Source organism: Botrytis sinoallii (genome assembly GCF_014898435.1).
Source record: "Botrytis sinoallii strain Bc 23 chromosome Unknown BSIN_001, whole genome shotgun sequence".
Classification (NCBI taxonomy): Eukaryota; Fungi; Ascomycota; class Leotiomycetes; order Helotiales; family Sclerotiniaceae; genus Botrytis; species Botrytis sinoallii.
Genome location: NW_024066028.1, coordinates 4,266,175 through 4,290,648, shown reverse-complemented (window position 1 = coordinate 4,290,648; position 24,474 = coordinate 4,266,175). Strand labels below are relative to the sequence as shown.

Below are 24,474 nucleotides of genomic sequence, written 5' to 3'. Positions count from 1 at the left end.
TTCTAATCAATGTCGTTGTCGCTACAAGACTAGAATCTTCTATAAGCCTCTGTCGATCCTGATTACCCCTCATTCCTAGTAACCTTAAATACAAGGCATTAAGGTTCAACAGGTCTGAATCCGGCAGGAACAGAGGAACTGTCGATTATGGTATAGCCAGAGACGGGATCGGTGAAAGATATGTTTCCATCGTCTTGAAGAACGCCAGGAATGGGGTCACTCCATGGAACATAATACCAGGTACGCTGGATTGGGGGACTTGTGTCAATCTAATGAATTCAATCAGTATTTATAGGCATACAGCAAGGGATGGCAGTTGGGCTCGGACTAACCTCATGTTGACACCAAAAGTGACAGATTTTAGCTTTAGAATGCTGAGGAGGCATTTCATATTCATTGGTAGCATACACCTGATACCTATGATCGTGGTAAAAGCGAGTATATACTCGTGGGCCATTCTGATGTGAATCAACGGCTTCTTGTGGATAGTAAAGGACTTGAGCTCCTTGGTCTCCCTTGGGACAGTATTGACAAACGTAGTCATAGCAGATATAGTTCGGAGCCTTGTAATCCGCTGTTGGACAGATGAGAATTGTATGAACTGGTGCCAAAGGTACAGCTCTGCCTTCATGGTTGGTGATGTCCATTGTGTATTCGATGGAAGCTGAAAAGTATGTCTTGTGTGCGGCAGCAGATGATTTGGATCGGGCGGCAAGAAGCTCCTAAGCTTGTCACAGCTATAGATTATTGAAGCTAAAATTGAATGTTAGGGTTGAGATATAATGTGGCTTCAAGATCAACCGTTGCTAGATGAAACAAAGGTTTATGAAGATTGTAAATATTGGAAGAACATATTAGATTGCCCAGAACAAAACTTGAGGAATCCTAACTGGTAATGTGTAAAGTACAGCTGCTCCGAGCAATAAAATTTGGACAGGTAAGGGGTCTTGAAAGATGGTACAGAGCTTTTTGTTTGTTGTGTAAGAAGAACAGAGATTGAGATTTAAGAAAAGCTCAAATTTTACACTGGGCAATATCCGAGAAGTTGGAAATTTTAGATGATTGTGAGATTAGTTCATTTACTAATTAGTGCGAAATCTATGCCGCTCTCTCTACTTTACTTTGGGCCCTTTCTTTGCTTATCGGTTGGTCTTGAAGGTATCATCTTGTGTCTGAAACCTTACTATCTATTCACAAGATATGGGTGAATTAGGGCTTCCATATTTACAAATTTGACCAGGGGCCCCAAATGCCTAGATGTCGTCATCTTTCGTGGTCTGGTAATCACAGTGAGTCTTTTCCATGATTAATCCAGGAGAAGGCCTACGATTGAGACTTCTCTTTCAATACTTGAGCTCCTCTCGCGATTCACATTAGCTTTTGTGACACGCAAATATCACTTCCACTTTTTTCTTTTGACTACTTTATCTTCGAGCACTCTATATTCTACCAAGTTGTCTCTCAGTGGCTGACGACTATGAACTCGAATGCTATAAGGTACTACTTGCTTAACTTTGAAACCACTCGAAAATAGCTGATGCTTTGATTGAAGCCAATTACCGCTACTAGACTTACAATACATAGGAGAATTTGAGTAAAATCGCCTCGATGACTACAGTAATGTCAACAAGAAGAATCTGAGATCTCATATCTTAGATTGTTTAATTTGAATTTGAGATTCAATGACCTCTCTCGAAAGATTCCACAATTCTAGACTTTGTTGAAATATATCGTCATCTCTGATTTGAATCTTTCCATCTGAAGTAAGAAATTTCACTTCCTTAATTGACCGTGTACCCCAAATGAAGTCATTACCTTGTATGAAATCAGCCATTGGCTTCAACCAGTTTCTCAATAAGACCTTCTCGTTGTCATTCAAGAGATCCCCGTTCCCAAAGAACCATATTGACATGTCCGTCCCGTGAGTGGCTCCAACAATTTTAGGCAACCTTTTGTCCACACTTTCTGTTCTCCAATCAATTCTGTATCGATTGATACTCTGAATTGGGACATCAGAAGATATGGCGACGAGGAAGCCACGCATAGTAGAATGTATTTGCATGTCAGCATACAATTTACCAAAAATTTCAATCCAATGTTCCTTCGGGTAGTTTGAAGAAGTGTGGCCCGGTTTATATTTAGCGCAAACGGCCGTGGCGATACTTCGTGGGTAATCCCATGAAAGACGGTTAATCAATCTCTCATACGAATGCGGCGGGAACACGTTTTTATAGAGCTGATATTCTTGTGTAAGATCCCCGATGATGGTTTTGATGCCAAGTTCTTTGAATCGTTTCCCGAACGTACCATCATAGATTCTAGTGAACAGATCCTTCGAAATGAACTCTCCATCGAGAACCGGACGAATGAAAATCTGCTTCAATTTTCCAACGGCAACTATTAATTCATCAGAGCTTTTAGTGCGAAGAACTTCCACGGTCTGCTTTGCGCTCAAAGACTGAGATATTCCCAAAACAGAAAGTAAATCATCAAATTGTTCTTGAGCTTCAGAAATTTGTTTGGGCTCAACTCCACATCCATTTGACCATTGAATGATTCTACGAATGATTTGGCGTTTAGAATTGGGGCCGATGTCGTACGCGAGTTGATGAAATGTGGAATAAGAACCAGCTGATAAACCACCGACTGTGATATTCTCATTATTGCCACCAAAGAACCCGATGTTTTCATATGTCCATTCAAGAGCAGCTCGTTGATCCCAGAGTCCTAAGTTTCCAGCTGAAGTCTCGTCCCAGAGTTCTCTACCGGCTAGAAATCCAAAAACTCCGAGTCTGTAATTGGGACATACAATAATACATTTCACATCTGTCTCGGCCAATAACGAAGAAGGGTCGTCTGAGTTGTTCGAGCCGTATTGAAGGAAACCGCCATCTGAATTTCTTAGTCATAGATCCTCAAATCGTCATGGAGATACACCTACGAATGTAGAAGAACACTGGCCAACCACCTGATGGCGGTTCACCAAGTGGGATGTAGATGTTACACTGTAAACAATCCTCACTCGAGCTGCCTGGTGATACGAGTAGCGGGGATTGCGGGCATGGAATAGACGGCTTGTTGTAAGTTTGCGGATTATTTTCGGAACCATATGAGAAGTTTGAAGGGAGCGGGAACGGCTTTCGCCATCGTCTTTTACCTGTTGGTGGTAAAGCATACGGTACTCTTGAAAAGCGATGGCATTTTGATACGTTCGTAGTTTTGTCCTTGATCACAGTGCCTAATAGAGCTCCTTTACCAGGAAGCAATATACGAAGGGGTGGATACATGATTAGTCAAGAGAAATTGCAATGCGGAGACGCAGTTGCTATGAGGAGTGAAGTTTAGTGATGGCTAGGTAATTGAAGTTGACGAGCACGTGCCGAGGTAGAGTCTACTACATTTGTAGCACGGCTCGAGCACGGATAAACAACGGCTTAGAACAACGCGTGATCGGCATGCTTAACCTACCGTGTCATTTTGAGTCTTGTGAAAAGAACGACAGTTTATGTTCTTAGAATTGAGTAAGAAGTCATAAAAGGCGTGAGCAGTTTCAACAAAAGAGTTCAGTTCATTGTTCGTTCGCCAGGTTATTTGTCTACATTTCAATCTATCGATGTTTCTATGCAGGCGCGGAATGGTTAGCACCAGTTAGGGTCTGATTAGATTAGATCGGATCAGATTAGATCAGATAAGACTTTTTTGTTCTACGAGTACACCTGACTAGACAATCCATACTAGAATGCTCGCACTAATTAACCTTAATCTAACCGAATGTGAAAGGGAAGAAAAATTAAGACTCTTTTTCACATGAAATTGGGTATTTTATCACATCAATCTAACCCAAAGAACTCAACTATCGCCTGGATATATCCGTTGGGAGACGATTCGACGCCCATTCAGCAGATGAGAACTTTGGTTTCGAAGGGTCAAACCATGCGAAAGTGCAGTCCTTCGGGCCCAAAACCCACTTGTGGTGAAGTGCTTGACAAAGCCTCACCTTGAAATTTGTGGTATCCCATCTGATAAGAGTGGGATATGTCGAGCGCTACTATTGGCGCACTCATTATGGGACACAAATGAGCATCTGATTAGATGTGATTGATAAAACGAGATGAGATGGTGTAGGGTGTACGAAATTTGAATATTGCCTAAGAGGAAAGGGCAAGCAAATTCAAGTGAAGACTAAAGTATGAGTCCTGGGATTCAGACATATGTATAGGTACATACGATACCCAATGCTCATGGTTGAAGTCGGCTGTTTCTCATGCCATCACGAGAAGTTCATTGCGGCGATAGGATTGAGTTATCATTTGGTCCAACTAGACTGAATATGGTACTGCAAGGGAGATCTTCGAGAGATTTTACTGGTGAGATTATTTGGACCATCCTGGAGGTTGCGCCTTGAACCAATTTCTTGGTTGTTTGAGTGTAATTCCGACATACAGATAATTTCTCACGCTTGTAATATCTTGCTCCACGATCCAGTTTTCAACTTTATGCTCAGTATCGGGGAGGGTTCTCAATCCGAGAGGGGCAGACGGAACTTTTAATGGTCTAGCCACGCAAAGTCAAATGCCACATAGCAGATTTAGTTATTTCTTCACGTTATCGATCTATCTTTCAACATCCATAGCTCGACAATGTCTTACTTGTCCTCACTCAACATTTCCCATCCAATATTCATCTCAGACTTTCAAGATAGAATTCATGTCGGCTGCAGAGTAGTGACCTACTTGTTTGATATATGAGGCTCAGTGCATTGGGAGTACTTGGTTTTATTATCGTTGAACGAATTTCAAACCAACCGACCATCTCTTCTCCGACTCTACATAAGCTTTAGTCATACGAAACGACTAGTCACACGATTTGATGATCTGATAAGATCAAAATGGGGATAAAGCCGGCCGCTAATTTGGTTGGATCCACTCGCTCCATCAGATTGAGCATGTGGACGGACTTCGATCTCCAAACTTAGCTTGCTTGTCAAACTGCATGCAGCCCGATATTGAGACCTATTTGGGGCAATGACCAGGACATATCATCGACATTTTATCTAGGGTCTAGCATAGTAGGCAAGTCCCCATGTTAACCGGCCTAAAGCTGCACAAGAACGGTGAATTATGCGAAAAATTAATGTTGAGTGTTCCTTGGCGCTCAAATTTTTCCTTTCCACTATTGTGATCTGGAGCATTGTCTATATTGCCACTTCTCAAAGTGTTCAGAATAAATACCCTTTCAATCCCTCTTTTCTATTCTTCGTCATTAGCTACATTTTCCATTATCTTTCAGCTTTGAATTATTGGTTTCTCAACCAACAGGCGATTGCAAAATGAGGTTTCGATTCAATAATCTCACTCCAAATGAGGTACCAATTGCGGAAGATACAGCCCATACCTCATCCGTAGACGAAGAAAAAACGCCTACAACCACAGCCAATGTTCTCTCGGAAAATGACAGCGAGGTCATCAACAAAGAGTTTCAGCATGGCGTGCAAGCTGCCGAAGCCATCAACCAAGTATGGACTAGAAATCATTTGATTCTGGCCTATATTTTGTTAGTGTAGCCCGTGATTATAAAATTGTTTTCGTCGAATCTTTTACTGAGGGTTTTTAATCTAGAATCTGGATTATTGAATTCCTGTTGACATTCGCGTCCGGATTGACCGGCACACTTACACCCTATGTAACCTCCTCTTTCCAGGCCCACTCCCTCACGGCAACAATTTCCATCATCTCGAGTCTCATAGCTGGTCTCATAAAACTACCATATGCGAAACTCATGGATATTTGGGGTCGTCCCCAAGCTTTCTGTGTCATAGGTCGCTTCATTTACTCTTAGTATGGTTATGATGGCCGGATATAATGATGTTAAAACATACTGCGCAGCTCAAGTATTCTACTATGTTGGTTACAATGGAATTGACTTCACGCTTACAATCTTCATCGCCGATACAACCCAACTGAAGAACCGAGCCTGGTGGATTGCATTCTCTTCTTCACCTTGGATTGCTACAGTCTGGGCATATGGACCTGCTGCTGAAAGTGTTTTGAACACGATAGGTTTTAGATGGGGTTTCGGTATATGGGCCATAATTTTCCCAATTATCTGTATACCTTTGTTCGGACTTTTCTACTATCATCAAAATAAGGCCGAAAAGCAAGGCTTGATTCAAAAGGTTGACAGTGGACGAACTTGGACTGAATCATTTATTTATTATTGCAGGGAGTTCGATGTCATTGGTCTATTGCTGATTGCTGCTGGCCTTGCTCTGTTCCTTCTAACATTCAGCTCGTACAGCTATCAGAAGGGCGAGTGGAAATCTCCGTTAGTCATTTGCTTCATTATCTTTGGTGGTCTATTAATCGTTGCTTTTGCTCTATACGAAATGTACCTTGCACCAGTGACCTTCATTCCTTGGGGTTTAATGAGGGATCGAACAGTATTCTTCACCTATACAATGATTGCTAGTCTTTACTGCGGTATGTACCTTTCTTTGTCCCGACCTCGCTTCCTAGAATCAGGATGTTCAACAGCCCCGATCATTGGAGACCTTCACAAGAAGCAATAATTTAGCAAGATTCTGACTTCAACCAGCTTGGTACATCTGGGACTCGTACTTTTATTCCATGCTTATCGTCGTATTCAATCAATCTGTTACGAATGCCACCTACATCTCAAACATCTACACTATTGGGTCTTGCTTTTGGGCACTGGTCGCTGGAATCATTATCAGATTCAATGGACGCCTCAAGTGGCTGGCTCTTTACTTCGGTGTGCCTATCACTATTCTCGCTGTCGGCCTCTTGATTAAATTTCGTCAGCCCGATACCAATATTGGATATATCGTAATGTGTCAAATCTTTATTGCTTTCGGTGGTGGAACCTTGATTATGTGCGAACAGATGACCGTCATGGCTGTCTCCTCTCACCAACACATCCCCGCTATTCTTGCCATGGAAGCCATGATTGCCAGTATTGGTGGGGCCATCGGATCCACTATTGCAGCTGCACTTTGGACTGGCATATTCCCTGTCAAGCTCGCCGAACTTCTTCCTGCATCATCTCAAGCCGACTTCACATCAATTTATGGTAGTTTGGTAGTGCAGTCCAGCTATCCACTGGGAAGTGACACAAGAAATGCTATAAACCGAGCCTATGGGGATACTCAAAGGCTGATGTTAATCTGTGCCACTTGTCTTTACTTCGTCACTCTTATTTCAACCATGTTCTGGAGAAATATCAATGTCAAGGATATGAAGCAAATCCACGGTCGTATTTGGTGAGGAACATAATTGAGGGGGATTGTGAATGGTTCGAAGCAGATGGCGATTCAAAAGAGGTTCTAGTATCTTTTGTGGTCATTCTTGAGAATTAAGTTGGGCTATGACAGCATGTCAGATCTAGAGCAAGACAATCATCAATGATGATGAAAAATTGTAATCTTAATTACTAATACGGCACGAAACTGCGGTGACAATCCAGTTCCTAGTTTGAATCAAGAGTCCATAGTCTAGTGATACATTTTTTCTCGGGATTCTCACTTGGTTGGGATAAGATACCATATCTATAGGCTGTTCTCGATTTGGTATACCTGACTTATTGAATATTTATTCAAAATGGAAATTGAAACATCACGCGAACAGCGGGAAACCTCAAAAGCTCACTCCGTAATGACCAAAGATGTGTCAATATTCCTGTGATTTAAGCAGCTGTTTATCTCCGGTTTTCTTTCTCGACTGTGAAGATTGTGAAGCAACTTCAATGTTCTTGGAGCTTTACTAAATTTCGCCTTCGACCGGTCATGACTACCAACCATTATTCTACCCGTGCTTTACATATCGTACGTTTGTCACAGCATAGAACATCTAAAGAACTGTTAGTTCCATGACCTGAGATATCGGGGAGTAATATGGGACTTACAAAGAACTCGTTCTGATCTGCGGTTTCTTTCGTTCAGTTGATAACCTAATTTCTAGAGTTTCTTTGTGAACCGTTTTGCACTAAGACACAACTGACAGATGATCAAGGCGCAGTATGGGCATTTATATTGTGTCATGCCTCTCTTCTGGCCACAAGTCAAGCAATTGAACTTCTTCTTCATTTGTTCCTTTGGCCAAAAAGAACAATGCTCGCAGCATACTTGCTTCTCAGCATCCGTGACACAACCGTTGGCAGAAAATATGAGTTCCATCTTCAACTTATATTCCATCTCAATCTTCTCTTTCAGACTAGCTGCAGCGTCTTCCGTTGTTTTCCTTACCTCGGCTTTGGCGTCACGTTTGGCCTTTTCGGCAGCGTTTCGCCTCGCTCTTTCGAGTCGGGCAGCAGCTTGGTTAGCTTCCCAGGCAGCCTCTGCTTCTCTCCTCAATTTATCTTCGCGTTCTATACGCTCCATTTCAGCCTCGAACTCAGCATATCGGTCATAGCTGGGTCTTCGTGATGCGCGAGTAAAGAACATGCGGAAAAACTGGTCGAACATCATCTCCTCCATCTCATCATACTCATACTCATAGTTTTCTCGTTGGTGGTACTGCTCTCCGAATCCACTAGATAGGTTGGAAAGAACTGGTTGGTCATACTCTCTGCGTTGACGCTCATCAGAGAGTATTTCGTAAGCAGCTTGCACCTATGCGCACATCGAGTTAGCTACGTTAATTTATGTAGTGAAGTATGAGCGGTAGCGTAGTGATATTTGATGCATTGAACGGCCCTGATAATATTCCTGACTCACCTTTTGAAATTTGGCAGTGGCATTGGTATTGTCAAGATTCTTATCTGGATGGTGGACTCTTGCTAGTCGACGGTACGACGCTGTGATATCTTGTGCGGATGCATCCTTGGGGACCTCAAAAGCCTCGTAAAGATCAAAATCTGGGACCAAAGGCATCGTTACAAAGGATTTAAATGTCTCTTCCTTGTAGGTCGAAGCTGTGGTAAGGTAGCGATGTATTTGGTAGATATAAATTGTAGTAAAGTTGGTTTCCAAGTGAGAACATAGAAACCATGCGAAATAAGGAAAAAAAAAATTGCTATAAGTACAACAAGCGAGCAAAAGTGACAGGTCAAAGATTCGATCTCTAGCAAACCAAAATTTGAATAATAGACCTTGTCGTTTGTCCCGTATATGGATGAATGCATACCATGCGTGAATAAAACAATTTCCTGATCGGCAACTTTCAAATTTTCTTTCTCATTTCGACAGAAGGGCCATATGGATTAGAAAATAGTGAATACTTGATGTGAATGTACAGCTTACCTAGCCAATCTCCCTTCTGCTATCATCTGCTTCTCTGGTTTAAAGGCAATTAAGTAAGAGAATGGAGAGGTCTCTATCCAACCAACGAGGGAGGCAGAGAGGACAACACCATTGCTGTAATTATAATAAGACAAGCATTCGAAATGTTCTCTTCGGTTCAAAATGATGCATATTCAAAAATACAATATTCAAAAATACAATCATGAATGTGTCTTCCGCCCAATACTTTTTCGGGCAGAGAACACACCCAATGTTATTTTCTTCTTTCGAATCAAATTTGTCGAGCAAACATGCGATAATTAATATTGAAAGAACAAAAACCATCACCCCCTCACCTCATGCTTATTCTGATTTAAGGTATCATCAAGTTTCACAACAATAAACTACTACCAGATTTTGACTAGTTCATTCGAGTTTATCTTGATTGAATTGAAAGTATGATCCTAGAAATATGGCCATCGACTCTCAACTAACATATGAATCGCTTCAAACCCCTAATTCCCAACGCCCCGTGCTCCAATCTGCCGTAAATGTAACAATGTAAAGCGGTTAACAATCTTTTTATATGACTTTAAACCCGGTTGTTTATATGCACAAGAGTATTACACAGTTCTCCCTCCCTTCACTTCGCATTATAGACCAGATTTACCCACCATATATCGCGAAGTCCCGTTCCTGAACGCCCTGCCCATGCATCATGTAATAACTTGGATATGCAAGTAAATCTTGTTTGCTACTCCCATTCGCCAATCACTCTCAGTGCAAGAGTTACCAGAAACTACACCAACCAATATAATGTTGACAAAGATTCTCCAACTTCGTTGCCTCAATCAACAACTTGTCAACTTGCTGAATATATGGTAATTCCTCGTCTGGTTTGAAGTCATGTCCCGTCAACTTCTCCTTGACGCGCACCAGTACTTGCACTGCCCTCGTATTCTGGTTTTCATGTGCCTCCATATCCTGAGGGCCTTGAGTGGTGGAATTCGTTCTTGCACGAGGACGTGAAGCTGGTGGGCCACCTGGAGCTGCTATAGGATCTCCTGCGTCCGCAGTTAACGCTGCAGGTTGAACAAATTCATCCATTGTTGAAGGTCTACGATTCTGAGCAGCGATAATAGATTCCCGGCGCTCGGATCGGAAGTTAGGTCCTACAGGTGAAGCTTCACCGTTCAAACGCCAATTAAGGAGGGGATCATGGATGAACTAGTTTGTCAGCAATGTGTCTCTAGAAGAAATGAATCAAACTTACAGCCTCAAGAACTGCCATCAAAGACTCCTTGTTCTCTCTCAATACTCTCATCACGTTTTCGCAGGTAATTCTAAAACTTCCCTCAATATTGCTAACTTCCATAGCATATGTCAACATCCTAGTCAATCTGAACGGAACTCGTTCGGGGTATTTTTCACGAGTCATAGCAACTTCAAAACAGTCTCCAAAATCGATGTGAACGATGTTACCTGTTATTCGATCGAGCATCAAATTCGAAGGGTGACGATCACCAAGACCAAGAATGTATCCGACCATAGACATCACTCCTAATGATCTAGTATAGTTTGTACGCCTCTCGAGCCATGACTCAGAACTCTTGCTCTTTAGCCAAAGAACACGATAAAGATCTTGACCAGTTGTGTTGTCGAGAGCATAACCAAAGACCTCAACCTTTTGCATGAGGGTGAGATTGTCGTAGTCGGGGGCCATTTGTAACATGATACGGTGTTCGATATTGAGCAAGATCTTCCTACTTTCTCTGTACTCCCGAATGAGGACGTGTAGAGTATCACTGTTGGGCACCCAACCAAGAAGACCGGAATTCTGGGACAGTGGAATGGCAGGATATCTCTGTATGTTAAGATGTCGTTTATATGACTCCGAATCGCTGGTGAGTAAGGTATTGCAGAGACCAAACAATTGCATAACACGTTCATCCTGTCGAATATCTTCGTGTCCCTTAAGACAGAATACATAAGCGACACCGTCACTTCCCTTAAGACTAAGCTTCCTTGGGCGTTGCTTGGAAGAAATAACACTGAAGTTGCTATCGAAATTGACGATCGATATGATACGCTTCCCACTTTGATACGTTCCAGGGACAGCCAACTCCAGATCATGAGCATTGAGAAGCTTGGGGGACACGTAAGCTAACTCAAGATTGTTAAGTTGCGGTAACTGGCGTGCGATTCTTCTGAAGACTTGATAGTACAGATCCCAAGCTTGGTTGATATCTCCAAGATCCTTCGTTCTTTGGTAGGTAATGCACCATTCTCGAGCCTCTTGAAGATCACGACCGAATGTTTGAGCGAAGGAGATTTCTCGCAAGGTCTCCGGGCCGTTATCGAGCATATCGTGCAAAGGCGCGAGTGTGTTGAACATGCCCTCGATGTTGTGGTCGCCGAAGTACAGTCTGGATGCCTCTTCGAGACCTTCATGCCATTGCTCATGCCATAATACTGCCACACGAATCAACTCTTTACTAACAAGATCTGCTTGGTCTACCAATTTCGGACTGTGTTGCCGCATACTATCCATGATTTGCATGGCTGATCGTGAACGACGTGTATTAGGGGCGGATTTCATAGCGACTGTCAATGGATAGACTAGCGCTTGCGGGTGAGCTCTGCCAACATCTGCAAGTAGATTGTGAATGGAAGCGCGAACACGAGCATTTGGTTGGTTGATGCGTGCGATAAGTTGAGGAATGACTTCTAACCAAGTATCAACGCTAACAGAAGAAAATCCTTCGGTAACGGCTTGATTGACTTCTACGTGACCACCATGAGCGAACCAAAGAGTAAGAAGACGCAATGTATCTTGCAAAGAGCTTCCTTGCGACAGAGCAATGGACTTGAAGAAACCACGGACAGCAGGAACGACGTGATTAACGACGACATTACCACCATTTACATCATGTAAATCATGCCCGGGGTCTGCCTGAACAGCCTGAACAATTTCAAAATTTGCCAAAGCCCAGGCATGCCATGCCTTGTACCATTGTGGATTAAAGTGAGTGGCTGCTTTATACGAGGCAAGGATATCGTTAAGATTGTCGGTTTGCCAGTTACCTTTCTTCTGGGCAACCTGCCACTCTCCTTGTTTAAGACAACACCTAGCAAGGAGTGTGGTATGATCAGCCAAGCCCTTTGGCGTTAGCAGACTGTGGGCATTTGCTCCGAGACCATTATTGTAACCATTTCCATTCATCATCCCGTTCGTACCATTGTGAAGGTTCATGGCATGCATATCATTTATGATGCCCCCTTGAGTTGCGATCTGTGCTTGTTGTAGTTTCTCTGCCAGACCAGATGTGAATATCTTGAGAGCCTCCAATGCTTGAGATTGCTTGCCGACAGCCCAGTGAAACTTCAATATAGCATACTGAACCGGAGCTTCAATATGTTTATTTGAAACCCTAACTCGTCGATCTCCGTTTGCATTCTCCACAATCTGAGGTAATACCACATCCAGGCTCTCATCGCCGCCCATTAAAGTTTTGAGGTGCTTCTCAGCCAGGCCCATTCTTCCCGACTTCCTACATAAGTTCGCAAATTTGATTGACATTTGCATGTTCTCCATTGGAGTTAGGACCAGAGCTCTCAACTTCAACATTCTCTGCCAAACCTCAACATTTCGTTGACATCCGAGCAAACGAGTCTCCCAGGTTTGACGCATAACTTCCTGCTTGGCTGGGTTATTGTTGCTCTGCTTATATATACTGAGCTCTTCCAACTCTGCAAGCATCTGTACCCGAACAACGACCGTGTAGGCTCTATTATAAGACTCACTAACCAAAGCACTCAATTCGGTGTCTAATCCTTCTCTGGCCTTTTGGACGAAAAGGGCAGCCTCGCGAAATTGATTGCGATGCAAGGCAAGAATTGCTCCAAAAAATGATCGATCTGGTGTATGACTCTTCATGACACTCAAGTAATCATCCATAAGATCCCACTTTCTGAGACCCCAAGCAGCTGCTGTGGCCAAAGGAGCAATGGCTCTCTTGATCTCGAGTGACGAGGTATGCCATTTATCTTCAGCCAAGGCCGAGAGTGATTCCCACTCTCCCAAGGCATGTAGACATCTCATTTTACCCATTATAACATCGAAAGTCTCTGCTTGGTCTGGGAAATCCTCCTCGCGCCTCTTGTAAAACTCGAGAGCCTCTTCCCATCTCTCGAGCTTCTCGAACCAAGTCTCTCGTAATGTGATACCATCCTTGTAGAGTTGCGCTTTTCGTAAAATACCGATTGCGGCATCATACTGCTGCAGCTGATTGTTAATTTGGATCAATGCTTCAACAGCTCCACTTGTTTGATCTTGACAAAACTCCAGTTCCTTGTAGTGAAGAGCCTTGGCCCAAGCATGGCACCTACCAGCCTCTCGTCCCAGAACTCTTATATCAATTGGTAAGGCTTTATCGTCGTGCTCCATGAACTCTGCAAGGTTCAGCAAGATGCCCAAAAGATCAGGAGTGACGTGAGGAGATTTGATCGCCATTTCAATATTCTGTATCAGATCATCCTGATAACCTTCGAATAGCTCTCCCCAACATGAGACAAAAGCAGAATTAAACAGTTCTCTTGCAAGAGGTGGATATACTGATGCCAATTGAGCACATGACCTAAGTGCGTGATTTGGTGACTCCAATAATACGGATGCACTAAATTTGCGCATCCATTCCTGCCAATCTTCCTTGGTGGATTTCCCTGTTGCGTCCCAAGCAGCCTTCAAGTGGACAGGATTGCTGTCCAGTTTTTTATTTGAAACATCCGAGAAGTCGACTTCATCGGATTGATTCAGATAACGTTCTTCAGCACTCAAATCTTGCGGCAAAGGTTCTCCCTTTTGAAGTTTACTAACCAACAGTTCGTAATTTTGATGCTGTATTTGGTGACTATTGAGAACTTTGTTAATTGTGCCGGCAAAGTGTAGATAATCCCTTCCGAGCTGGAAGATTAGAGCACAAAGGGTATCAAGTGATGCCAATCTCAATGAGCTATCACTACCAGCTAAAACTCTCGAGAGGGGATGTATGATTTTCGAGGCGTAATCGTTCAGGTTGACATGTCTTGAGATCTTACCGATAGTTTCAATCGCGGCTTTTCGGATAAATGAAGGCTGCTGAGGTTTCTCAAATACGTTAACGATAACAGGCACGATCAAATGCATGTATTCCTCGGCGCTAGGACCAAACACGAGAAAAGCATGTAGCACACGCTCTGAAGGAAGTCGTCTTGTTGTAGTATCCTTTTCGAGCACGCCCAGCATAAGTGGCAGTAGGCTAGCCAAATAAACCTTGAATTCGCCTTCTAGTGATCTCGAGATAGCCTCAACAAGGTGAAGTATGTTAGCTTGCAATGGCGGAGACTCATTCCAGTATTCTTGAAGTACCACAACAATCTCTGGTAAGTAATTACGGATGTGCTGTCGGACGATGGTTACCAGCAAACTTAATTGACTGAAGTATGACTCAAGACGGGTTTGTGGAGAGGTTCGAATAACAGACAAAAATGCAGGAATAATCTTGTCAAGAAAAGAAACGCACTCTAGTCCCAAGGTCCTGAAAATTGACATGATGGCTTCGATAACCATAGCATGGTGTTGGTTAAGGGATGGGTCTTTCAATATGTTGAGAAGAGCATTTATCACAACAGTTGGGAAGTATTCTTTGTTGGAAGGTGTCAGTCCCGTCATCATAAGAGATATATCAGTCATCTGGTTTGACTCTAGACGTAATTGCATCTCTGGAGATCGCTCTTCAACTTGTTGATGTCGATATGGATCCAAAGCACCAAGAATACCCATTAGTTTGATAGTCTCCTGTCGCAATGGTCCTCGTTGTGGTTCTCCTCGAATGATGTTTTGCAAGATTTCCAAAAGTCGAGGGTATTCCAGATATGGCTTAATGACATATCCTGAGTTGCTTGCCAATTGACCTAAAGTTCGTAAAGAAGCTTCACGCTTGGCAGAAGAGCTTTGATCCTGCAAAGCTTCGATGATTATAGGCATGAGTTGCTTGATGAATGGAATCATGCCCTCTCCTCCAACACAGGCAAGTTCACCGATAGCCTTCATAATTGTGGCGGCCACAGCTGGACTAGGATCGCGAGCTTTGGGCAATAAAACATCCATCATAGGAGTAACATATGGTTTAATCAATTTCTGTGAGTTTTGAACGAGCAAGCTAAGCAGTTTAGCACTTTCTTCTTTGTTTCTCGCTACGTCGGAGAACTCGAGTTCTGTGAGCATTTGAATGAGGACCTTTCTCAAAGAAGGAATGACATATGCAGGATTTACATGCGTCAAGCGGCCAATAATTGTGATAGCGACTTCACGGATTTGGAATACTTCGTCATTCAAAGCAAAGAAAAGAGTTCGAATGTTCTCTGCTTTGGCAAGATGTCGATCGAATCGTTCGTCAAGAGCAGCTAGAACCACTCTTCGAATGCTAGGATCCGGATCTCCAACACCGACGGTAAGTAATTTCTCAATAACTTCGCTAACGACTTGAATAGCATGGTGGCTCGTTTGATTAACAATAGGATCTCGGACATAAAGTTGACAGCACGTCAAAGCAGCTGCCTCTCTAATCTCTGGATTCTCGTCTTCGACATATTTGATAGCAACATCACGCACAAATTCGTTTAGAACATGTCCAGAAAAGTCAAAACTGCCAAGAGTATTAAGGGCTAGCTTGATTTCGCTTTGGCGGTGCTCATATGCTTGTGGGTCTTTTGAGTCTTTTGGCACGACTGGCGCAGCGGCAATGTTGTTTGGTGTAGGGGCTCCAAGCGGTTTGAATGGCTCGCCACAGAGAACCTTGCTCAACATGTCCAGCAGTCTTTCTTGGATGATAGGCTTTACTGGTGGTATATAGAAAGCCATGTCCACCAAAGCTTGAGTCAACTTGGGACTTAGCTCACATGCGAATATGGGGTCTAAAAGTGCCTCCATATACTTGCTGAGGGTTTGCCCAACTGCGACTGCTAATCTGCTGATGCAATCAAAGACTGGGTCCACTGTGCCGAGTCGCCTTCTGAAAGGAATGGTTAGCATGCATGTTTACATGAGATTCCGGCATAACTTACGACTTCAGCGACAAGCCTTCTCTAACATATATCAAAACTCCATCTAGGTAAGAGGCAATAGCACTTTTGACAGCATTGGCGATATTTCCAATGGCCAGAAATGCGTCATTTCTATCTTTGTCCTTCTTGAGCATACCGGATAAGAACACCATAAACCTGTGAAGGTAGGATTGAGCAAACTCGGTAGGGGAATAGTTCGCCAATTCGGGTATCAGCATAACAACGGTTTTACGAATCTGTGCGTCTCGGTGATCTTTATGTCGGAAAACAATTTCGCACACTTCCGGATAATGCTCATGCATAAACATACCACCTTGCTGAAGAAGCTCCTTAATTACAAGAAGGGATCCATGGATATATTCCACAGTCCCTTGTCTCACACCCTGAACAGCTTCATCATATATTTTTGCCTGCCATGTCTGTCGTAGAGTTGGATCTCTCTCCCTAATTATCTGGAAGCATGCACTTATAGCTTCTGCTGCAGTCTGTCGGATGAGAAGTCGCTGATCTCTCAAACCTACCCATATTTGATCGAATATTAGTCCAACAAAAGTGTAAACCAGTGTTGGAGAGTTTCTGCCCAATTCTCGCAAAACCAGAACCGCGCTATATCTTTTTTCTTCGATTCGATCGGATTGCAAGTATTCCAGGGCGGTTTTGATCTCACTCTCCACCAGGTCCGACACCAACGAACCTCCAGGCCTGCACATCTTCCCCAATGCCATTGCCGCCGGTTGCATAGGAGCAAGATCCTTCCCTCTCAATATATTTCGAAGGGATTGTCCAAATCGAGTGACTCGTTGTCCGACTTCTATACCGTCGAAATCGACCAGCGCATCGATAGCATATATACCACCGGTTCGCTCAACATCTCCATGGTGACCGATGAGGCTGGTGATTTTTCCACTGACAATATTGGAAAACTCCGTGTATCGTTCCTGGGGAAAGTCTACCAGAACATTGATTAGTTTCCCGTCCCAAAGACTAGTATGAAATGAGAGCCTCACCTCTGGAAGCCACCTCCAGCAACTCTCTCAACTCCAAGGCTGCTCTCTTTCGTTGTTCATCACTCCTACATCCGAATTATTAGCTACCAACACCGCATAGCAATATACTCAGTTGCGTCAAGCTAACCGTGATCGTAAATCTGCCACAATTCGATTCAAGGCATCAAATGCTTGATTAGATTGTTGTGACATTTTGGCCTCTTTTCAGAGCTTCTCTCTCAATGGGTGAGTTTGCAGTTCAACCAGCAACAGTGTTATGCGCATTCCATCCTCGTCCTCGTCCTCGTCCTTGTGCGGCTATCCAGCTTAGTAATTGTTTTCGTAGTGGTAGTTGTGTTTGAATAGACCTGCAATTCGATTATGGGCAGGCAAAGAGTTTGAAATGCTCACTGTCTTATAAGACACCTGGGTAGTTGTTAATGACGGAGAGCTCGATGTTTTGGTGCCGAACAGACGAGTTCGAGGTGAAAAGTACGCTAAATCACACATTCACTAATACGGTGCGTGGCGATAACGATCTTATCAGTAAAACGGTAAGACCGCCTCAAGCACTTCAAAGACCGCCTCAGTCAAAATGTCAAACCATCCATCTTTCCTACGTCGAAAAAAGAAAAAAGACTTATTATTTCGTCTCACTCATCAAAAAGTCGCTCCATGAAAACAATTCGATCCATATCTTCAAGGATTTGGATTTTATACCAATACAGAGCACTTCTATTTCCTCGTCATGGGTAACGATGGTGGAAGTATTCCTACTCGTCGCGAACTTGTAAAAGAAGCCGCCCGCAATCCAAATACTTCAGAATTAAAAGCTACCCTTCACGAATCACAGACACACGCCTGGACATATTGTCCTCTCTCCAATAAACCTCTCACTACGCCTATCGTATCCGATTGCGCCGGAACGCTCTACAACAAAGATGCCATTCTCGAACAATTACTTCCTAAAGACGATGATGTCCCCGCCTCTGTCATAAGGGAAAAGGAAGAGATTCTGCACGGACGAGTTAAGGGACTTCGCGATATTGTAGAAGTCAAGTTCTCCACGGTCAAGGAAGATAAGGAAGAAAAAAAGATATGTCCTATAACCAGTAAGGAGTTGGGAGCTGGTACCAGAGCTGTCTATTTAGTGCCTTGTGGACATGCGTTCTCAGAAGTTGCGATCAAAGAATTAAAAAGTGATACATGTGTGGAGTGTAATGAGGGATATACTGCGGAGAATGTCATATCTATACTTCCCATATCGAAAGAAGATAGCTCAAGATTAGCATTGCGAGCGAGTAAGCTGAAGGAAGGAGGACTAACTCATTCGCTGAAAAAAGCTCCAGGGGGAAAGAAAAAAAGAAAGCACGCGACAGAAACAGAGTCTGCGGTCCCCTCGGAAACCGGGAAAGAAGACTCTCTTCACAAAAGCCAATCTCGAGCGAAAGAAAATGGAGTGGCCGACAAGACCCAGGCTCGAATGCAAGAGAAAGGAAATGGTCCAGCGACAACAAAGTCAAATAATGGACCATCCACGGTACCTTCAGGTATTAAAAATGCATCAGCGGCAAATCTAACAGCCAAAGTTTTAGAAGAGCAAGAGGAACGAAACAAAAGACGAAAGTTGGGGATGAATGACAATCTTAAGAGTTTGTTCTCGAATACCGGATACAATGCACAGAATCAAAAGGGTGGGGATTTCATGACAAGAGGGTTCTCGATGAACAAGAAATCTTAAGAGAACATGGTACAGGAAAGGCGTGGCGTTAGGTGTTGTTGATTAGGGGCTTGGTTTCTGTGGGATATCGTCCCCGATTTGTAAGATACATCATATACCAATCGACAATTGCATGATATCGTTTTTTTTTCCAGAGCAGAATCATAGTTACGGAAGCTCTTGAGGGTGTGGATGAATCAATAGTCACAAACCTCTTCCTCTTCCCCATATCTATCAGAACCATGAGAGCCTCTCTGTTAGTACAGAATTGCTCTCCGTCTACTAATATACTTTCTATGTTTCGTATCCTCTCAACGCACCAGGTTCTGGCTTCACTCTCAATTCTATACATTCTTTGATACAATCGACTAGAAGTATGTTTTGCATTCAATCAAGCATTCTGGTTCATAGAACTCGACCAACCTGGACCTATCCCGAAATCCCTCTAATTTTTATATATACACTTTCTGCTCACCATATATCCCAGGTGATATTCATCTTCGGCCCCAAGCTTTCATTCCATATAGATTCTATTTCTCCAATTTCTTTGTTGCCCATTCCACTATTGCATACTGAAGTTGAGCTTGGCCGAACGATTGCAAGGGAAATTCCGCTTTGGTTAATCATCTTGCTTTATTAATATGCTTAAGTGGTTTTGAATCCCTACCTTGAATCTGCCGGGGCAATACATTATGGACGGCGATGTTCAAGTATTGCGTGCGATTGACGCTTTTACTTTTGTTAGCAGACCAGCATCTGCACTATGTTAAATAGCCCAACGCTCACGACAATGACGAATGAGGCCTGTGAAAGGACATGTTTTCAGTAATTATATCCCATCATCGTCTCTAAGTAACTCTGATCCAAATTCCATTCCATCTTAAATCGATTAGACTTTCACCTCTCCATTGAGTTTACCCACCATTCTCCCACCTCTTGTACCTGGTTCCAACTCCCCTTTTATGATCTAAATTGCCCTCCAAGCACTCCACTCACTCATAATTCTCTCCTCGTATTCTCCTTCTCCTAACCTTTTCATTGAAGCATTTTCCCGATCTCAACAGATATGCTAAACTCTGCCTCGTAACGCCCGCCCTTTTCCCGGCGCAGTAACAACACGATGGAGTGAGCTCCGTAATATTCCACCTGTCCATTCGACCATCATATTTCCGGTATTTATCAGTGCGCAGCCTGGGACCGGACGGATGTATTGCCAATTCTCATTACAGTTTTCTGCTGAGGAGGGAAGAATTTGTAGACCCCCTGCGATATTGAAGAGCATCATTATGGTTCCAATATCTGTATGGCCACCTAATGTGATCTGATGATCTTTTGTAGATAATTGAGCACGATTAATTAGCATACGTGGAGAAATATCTGATTCCTTGTCTAAAGTATTCAGGGACATTAGGATACCAGATGCGAGACCCAGATGTTCTTCCAGGTGGGTTAAAATGACTTTCAGAACTCCATGGACGTGATAGAAGAAAAATTTACATTCTTCACGGTGAGTTTCGAATGGCAAGGGGTTTGCACATGGTGAACTTGTTCCGAGTATGTCGTCTTGTCCGAGGGAATACATTGCTATGTTATGGGGTTTTTCGTCGTCGGTCTTTGATATACCAGGAGATTCATATCTAAAGGTAGTGGAGTTACGTTAATCGTCCATTTTTTTCCAAGTTTAAAATGTTGAAATCAGCAGTGGGTGCCCAAACGAACGGATCTCCGCAGAAACTGAAATAGGCAATATCTCTTGAAAAATTGTTTCAAGTGCTGCGAAATTTGGCTTTATAGTATAAGATGGATCAACCAAACCTTACGAGGTTTCAGTCTTCCTCAAGAGTCAAGAAGGGATTGATTGATTGATTGATTTAGTTTAACGTCCCGCTCCAGTCCATGACTATATAAGACGGCTAGGCTCTAAAAACTTAGCAATGCTAGTGAATATCTACAATAGATATGATCAATTTTGGGGAAGTAAAAACAAATATTGGGGTACTCTGCCCGATCTCTATTCGGAGTGCAAATAGAGATATAATGTCTTCATCTACTAGGACCTTTCCCTCTTCCTTCTTCCTCTATCCCTAATCTTATTAAAGTATCCCAATATTCAATCCTTTTTTAAACTTGGAATCCAATTTGCTATCCCTTTCTTTTATAAGGGGCAAAAGTTATCCCCTCCCGAGTTACCTCCAATATAACAAAAGGTCCTCTTACTAATGAAATGAAAATAGAAAACACTATTCTTCTTTTAACTCTATCTCTTTTAAACTAACCCTTTATATACCTTCATAAACTTGATATCCTCCAGTCCTTATTAGATATATATAATCGAAACTATTGAAAATAATGGGATAAAGTTGAACTCTAAGCTTTACAACCTATACACAAATCAATTCGAAAAATTCGAAAATTCGAAAATCGAAGGAAAAACGTCGTATCATATCGATGCCCAGAGTATAGAATTAATTAAAAGGCGATGGCATTCTCTGTATCGTAAAGTCGTATTCGAGTGGCTGAAAGCCAAAGCAGAAATGAATTATATTATAACTACTTTCTAGAATATATTATAATACAAAGTAGGTTCGCTATACCTACAGACGCTTTTCCGGCTTACTTGTGATAAAGCCATTAGTATTAGGCTTCTGTAGAATCTTCTGATTATGTTAAACTACTTATTGTATGATTACCTTCGGAAGTTTTGGTTAGGACTAAAACCATTTCTTCACGCCTTCATTCCTGTTTGTTCCTTAAGTCTATCTGATATCTCTATTATGCCCTCTGTCCTATAGTATCCGATTATAGATTGATACACACATCCGTCCTCTTGAGCTATATAGATAGTGTCGCTGTCGCTGTTATTATATACTATACCTTACAGCTAGTAGTTGTTTTGCGTTATCTTACCGGATTTCTTTTATACAACAAGGCCGACTATGTCTCGTAGGCTTGTTATTTCAGATCTTTAGTTAGGTAGTCTTTTTATAATATTTTCAATTCATTAATTAAAGCTTTGTTTATAAAATCCATTTCCCCAATATATAGTTTATAGTCGAAAATAGAGTGCTAGGAGTGTGTTGCATATATATATTGTAGGATTGGCTTCTGTTTGAGATCCTTCGTTGCTGTAATATCGATCGAGTATTGTTGAGTGTGGCTTGCTAAAAGTGTCCTTCCTATACCGAAGCTTCTCTGCCGCTATACTGCTTTTGTGTACTCAGAGATAAGGTGCTAAAAACGTCCCTCCTCCTACTCTATATATACTCCCGTTGGTTCCAGTAAATATTATCCTAGTCTTTGTATATTTCCTATTATTCCTTTTACTATTTATAAATATCCGATTCAGTATACCCGCAGATCGTATGTATTGTTGGATTGTGAAAACTCTGTACGCTAGTGCTCCAGAGGTATTCTATCGATTTTCGTTTGTCAAGTTAAGGATATCGGTCCTACTTTCAATACAGGCTTCAGTCAGACTCAGCTATATTATAGAAGCTTCATTATCTGCTGTTTTAAGGGCTAGTTCTGCTTCGCAGACGTTCTGCCGCGATATGCTCTGGCTCTGCTTCCTATACAGATTCGTAAAGGCATGGTTCCGTATCAATCCCGCTCTCATCTCCTTTCCACTGTTGAATGGTTTTCATTTCTGTTTTATTGGTAGTTCTCTGTTCCGAGTATCTTCGCAATCACCCTCTAGTAATCAGCTACGCGTACCTTCGCTCCCAATACGGCTTCCGATTAGTATACAACCACCACCCGGCTCCAGCTGACTCTACTTAGCTCTCCGATCGCACGATCGAAGGTTCGTAGGATACACCACGTACAGGTGAGAGTCATCGTATCCCTCAAGAAGGGATTAAATTTATCACAAAACATGGGAAGTTGTGAAATATCCCGGGATTCTCACAACCCACAAGTGAACATTTCAATAAGGAGTAAGATGAGATAAAAACTTACCCCAAGATACTTTTTGCGGGTTGATATGCGCATTTCTTCAATACTTCATGATCAAGAGTAAGTGTTGATTTAGTAATGACAAACATCTTCTCTGCATCGGATAGCAAACTTTCACCTTGATCGCCATTTCTCAGTTCCAAGAGGAAGAAACCAAATTCTTTGCATGCCTGAAAACCTTTTCGGACCCTTCATTCACATTTTTTTTTGAGCTGGTTGAATGAAATACTTGGAATGCTGGCAACGTTGAGATCGGCTGGATACTCGGGATACTATTGAAGTACTCAGAAGTACCCATGATAACGTTTCTTTGAAGAACAATAATATCGTGTAAGAGTTTGTTCTCAGGTCAAGAATATTTGACAGATTCATGAATGAGTATTGGAGCGTGAAGTACTCCATTAACATATACGCTTATACTCATCGCAAATCTACATCAGTGTTGCAAAATATAGAATGATGCCCATTTGTCAACTGGCCATATCGATCGTTTCATTCCAGAAAGGGAAGAACTTGATGAGTAAAAGAACAAACCAGGCATCAAATCCGCCGGCTTGCGTCGGCAACCAGTGCGACACTTGTCATCTTACACTATGGAGTTTCTATCGAAAGAGAAAACTGCACGACGGCTGTTGGTATTGGTTTCTCCATGACCTCTATTCGATTTAAGCTTTCCTGCAGTCTTTCCATGAGGCTTAAGTAGAGGTTTGGACAAAATAAGATGGGCCCAGCTAGCATCTTCCATCTTCCATCGTTTTGATAAGATATCATCGGATGAGTGGGGCCAGACATAAACAATGATATGTTTGCTCTGTATTTTACGAAGCAAGCAATCCAACACATATGGATCGAATCTGTCCACGCAATATTGTCTTATGTAATGAGACCGAATAGAAACTCCAGCATGGGAGCAGATCGAGTACGAATTAAAAGAAGCATATTGATGAGACTCTATCACTCCAGGAAATGAGCAGAAATGGTAGGTTTGAAATCTCACCCACTTCAAAGCATCAAACAGGATGCTATTAAGAATTAGAGTTAGATAGATTAAGTCTGCAATCACTTTGAAAAGCTTGTTAGAGCCGTATAGAAATTAAGCTACCCAGGTGTGCCCACAGACCCCTCCTCTGTGATCATGAATCATGAATTGTATGCAAATTGCACGATTCATTGAACAAGCGAAGTAGCAAGAAAGTGTGTGGTACAATAGAATGTAGCGATGCTGTCGTCTATGTCACAGCATGGTGCATAGCGGAGTACATATCGTGATTCAATGAGTTGCACTTATTCAATAAAAATCATCGGGCTGCATACCTTGTCACCTTGCGGATCTCACACGAATAAACTTGGGAAAATGAGAGCGAGTGATAAGACTCAACAATCATTACACTTTCAAGTTTTGTTGCTTGTCTTACTTTTCTCCTTTACTGACACCAGCAAACCTCAAAGTTAGATGGCATGAGTGTAGATTTCGA

The 24,474-nt window shown here is 42.4% G+C and overlaps 7 protein-coding genes across 7 annotated transcripts; 2 read left to right on the top strand and 5 right to left on the bottom strand.

Moving 5' to 3' along the window:
- Nucleotides 1-278: 278 nt before the first annotated feature.
- On the bottom strand, nt 279-647 carry EAF02_000968 (uncharacterized protein; the record flags this gene model as incomplete). Its single annotated transcript, XM_038897016.1, has 1 exon — nt 279-647. The coding sequence occupies one exon, from the start codon at nt 645-647 to the stop codon at nt 279-281; it is 369 nt and encodes a 122-aa protein (XP_038763875.1).
- A 642-nt stretch (nt 648-1,289) lies between these two features.
- EAF02_000967 (uncharacterized protein) lies at nt 1,290-3,339 on the bottom strand. Its single transcript, XM_038897015.1, has 2 exons — nt 2,942-3,339; nt 1,290-2,892 (listed from the first exon to the last, which is right to left on the bottom strand). Exons 1-2 carry the CDS (start codon nt 3,285-3,287, stop codon nt 1,646-1,648), a joined length of 1,593 nt encoding a protein of 530 aa, XP_038763874.1. The 5' UTR covers nt 3,288-3,339; the 3' UTR covers nt 1,290-1,645.
- Nucleotides 3,340-5,329: 1,990 nt separating this feature from the next.
- EAF02_000966 (uncharacterized protein) lies at nt 5,330-7,283 on the top strand (the record flags this gene model as incomplete). The annotated part of the gene is made up of 3 exons (XM_038897014.1): nt 5,330-5,515; nt 5,819-6,479; nt 6,595-7,283. The coding sequence occupies 3 exons, from the start codon at nt 5,330-5,332 to the stop codon at nt 7,281-7,283; spliced, it is 1,536 nt and encodes a 511-aa protein (XP_038763873.1).
- Nucleotides 7,284-7,972: 689 nt separating this feature from the next.
- EAF02_000965 (uncharacterized protein) lies at nt 7,973-8,887 on the bottom strand (the record flags this gene model as incomplete). Its single annotated transcript, XM_038897013.1, has 2 exons — nt 7,973-8,626; nt 8,732-8,887. The coding sequence occupies 2 exons, from the start codon at nt 8,885-8,887 to the stop codon at nt 7,973-7,975; spliced, it is 810 nt and encodes a 269-aa protein (XP_038763872.1).
- A 768-nt stretch (nt 8,888-9,655) lies between these two features.
- Nucleotides 9,656-17,741, bottom strand: EAF02_000964 (uncharacterized protein). The gene is made up of 5 exons (XM_038897012.1): nt 17,474-17,741; nt 17,347-17,411; nt 16,340-17,288; nt 10,509-16,287; nt 9,656-10,462 (listed from the first exon to the last, which is right to left on the bottom strand). The coding sequence occupies exons 1-5, from the start codon at nt 17,536-17,538 to the stop codon at nt 10,025-10,027; spliced, it is 7,296 nt and encodes a 2,431-aa protein (XP_038763871.1). The 5' UTR covers nt 17,539-17,741; the 3' UTR covers nt 9,656-10,024.
- A 332-nt stretch (nt 17,742-18,073) lies between these two features.
- On the top strand, nt 18,074-19,066 carry EAF02_000963 (uncharacterized protein; the record flags this gene model as incomplete). Its single annotated transcript, XM_038897011.1, has 1 exon — nt 18,074-19,066. The coding sequence occupies one exon, from the start codon at nt 18,074-18,076 to the stop codon at nt 19,064-19,066; it is 993 nt and encodes a 330-aa protein (XP_038763870.1).
- Nucleotides 19,067-20,114: 1,048 nt separating this feature from the next.
- Nucleotides 20,115-20,627, bottom strand: EAF02_000962 (uncharacterized protein; the record flags this gene model as incomplete). Its single annotated transcript, XM_038897010.1, has 1 exon — nt 20,115-20,627. One exon carries the CDS (start codon nt 20,625-20,627, stop codon nt 20,115-20,117), a length of 513 nt encoding a protein of 170 aa, XP_038763869.1.
- Nucleotides 20,628-24,474: the final 3,847 nt, after the last annotated feature.

What these genes read in the sequence shown, in the direction of transcription:
- EAF02_000967 (XM_038897015.1), bottom strand. Translation starts at nt 3,287, where the DNA reads ATGTATCCACCCCTTCGTATATTGCTTCCTGGTAAAGGAGCTCTATTA. An exon ending in GCCAGTGTTCTTCTACATTC is followed by an intron (nt 2,893 to 2,941) that starts GTAGGTGTATCT and finishes TAAGAAATTCAG; the next exon opens with ATGGCGGTTTCCTTCAATAC.
- EAF02_000964 (XM_038897012.1), bottom strand. Translation starts at nt 17,538, where the DNA reads ATGTCACAACAATCTAATCAAGCATTTGATGCCTTGAATCGAATTGTG. An exon ending in GAAGGCTTGTCGCTGAAGTC is followed by an intron (nt 16,288 to 16,339) that starts GTAAGTTATGCC and finishes CATTCCTTTCAG; the next exon opens with AAGGCGACTCGGCACAGTGG. An exon ending in TGATGGCAGTTCTTGAGGCT is followed by an intron (nt 10,463 to 10,508) that starts GTAAGTTTGATT and finishes CTGACAAACTAG; the next exon opens with TTCATCCATGATCCCCTCCT.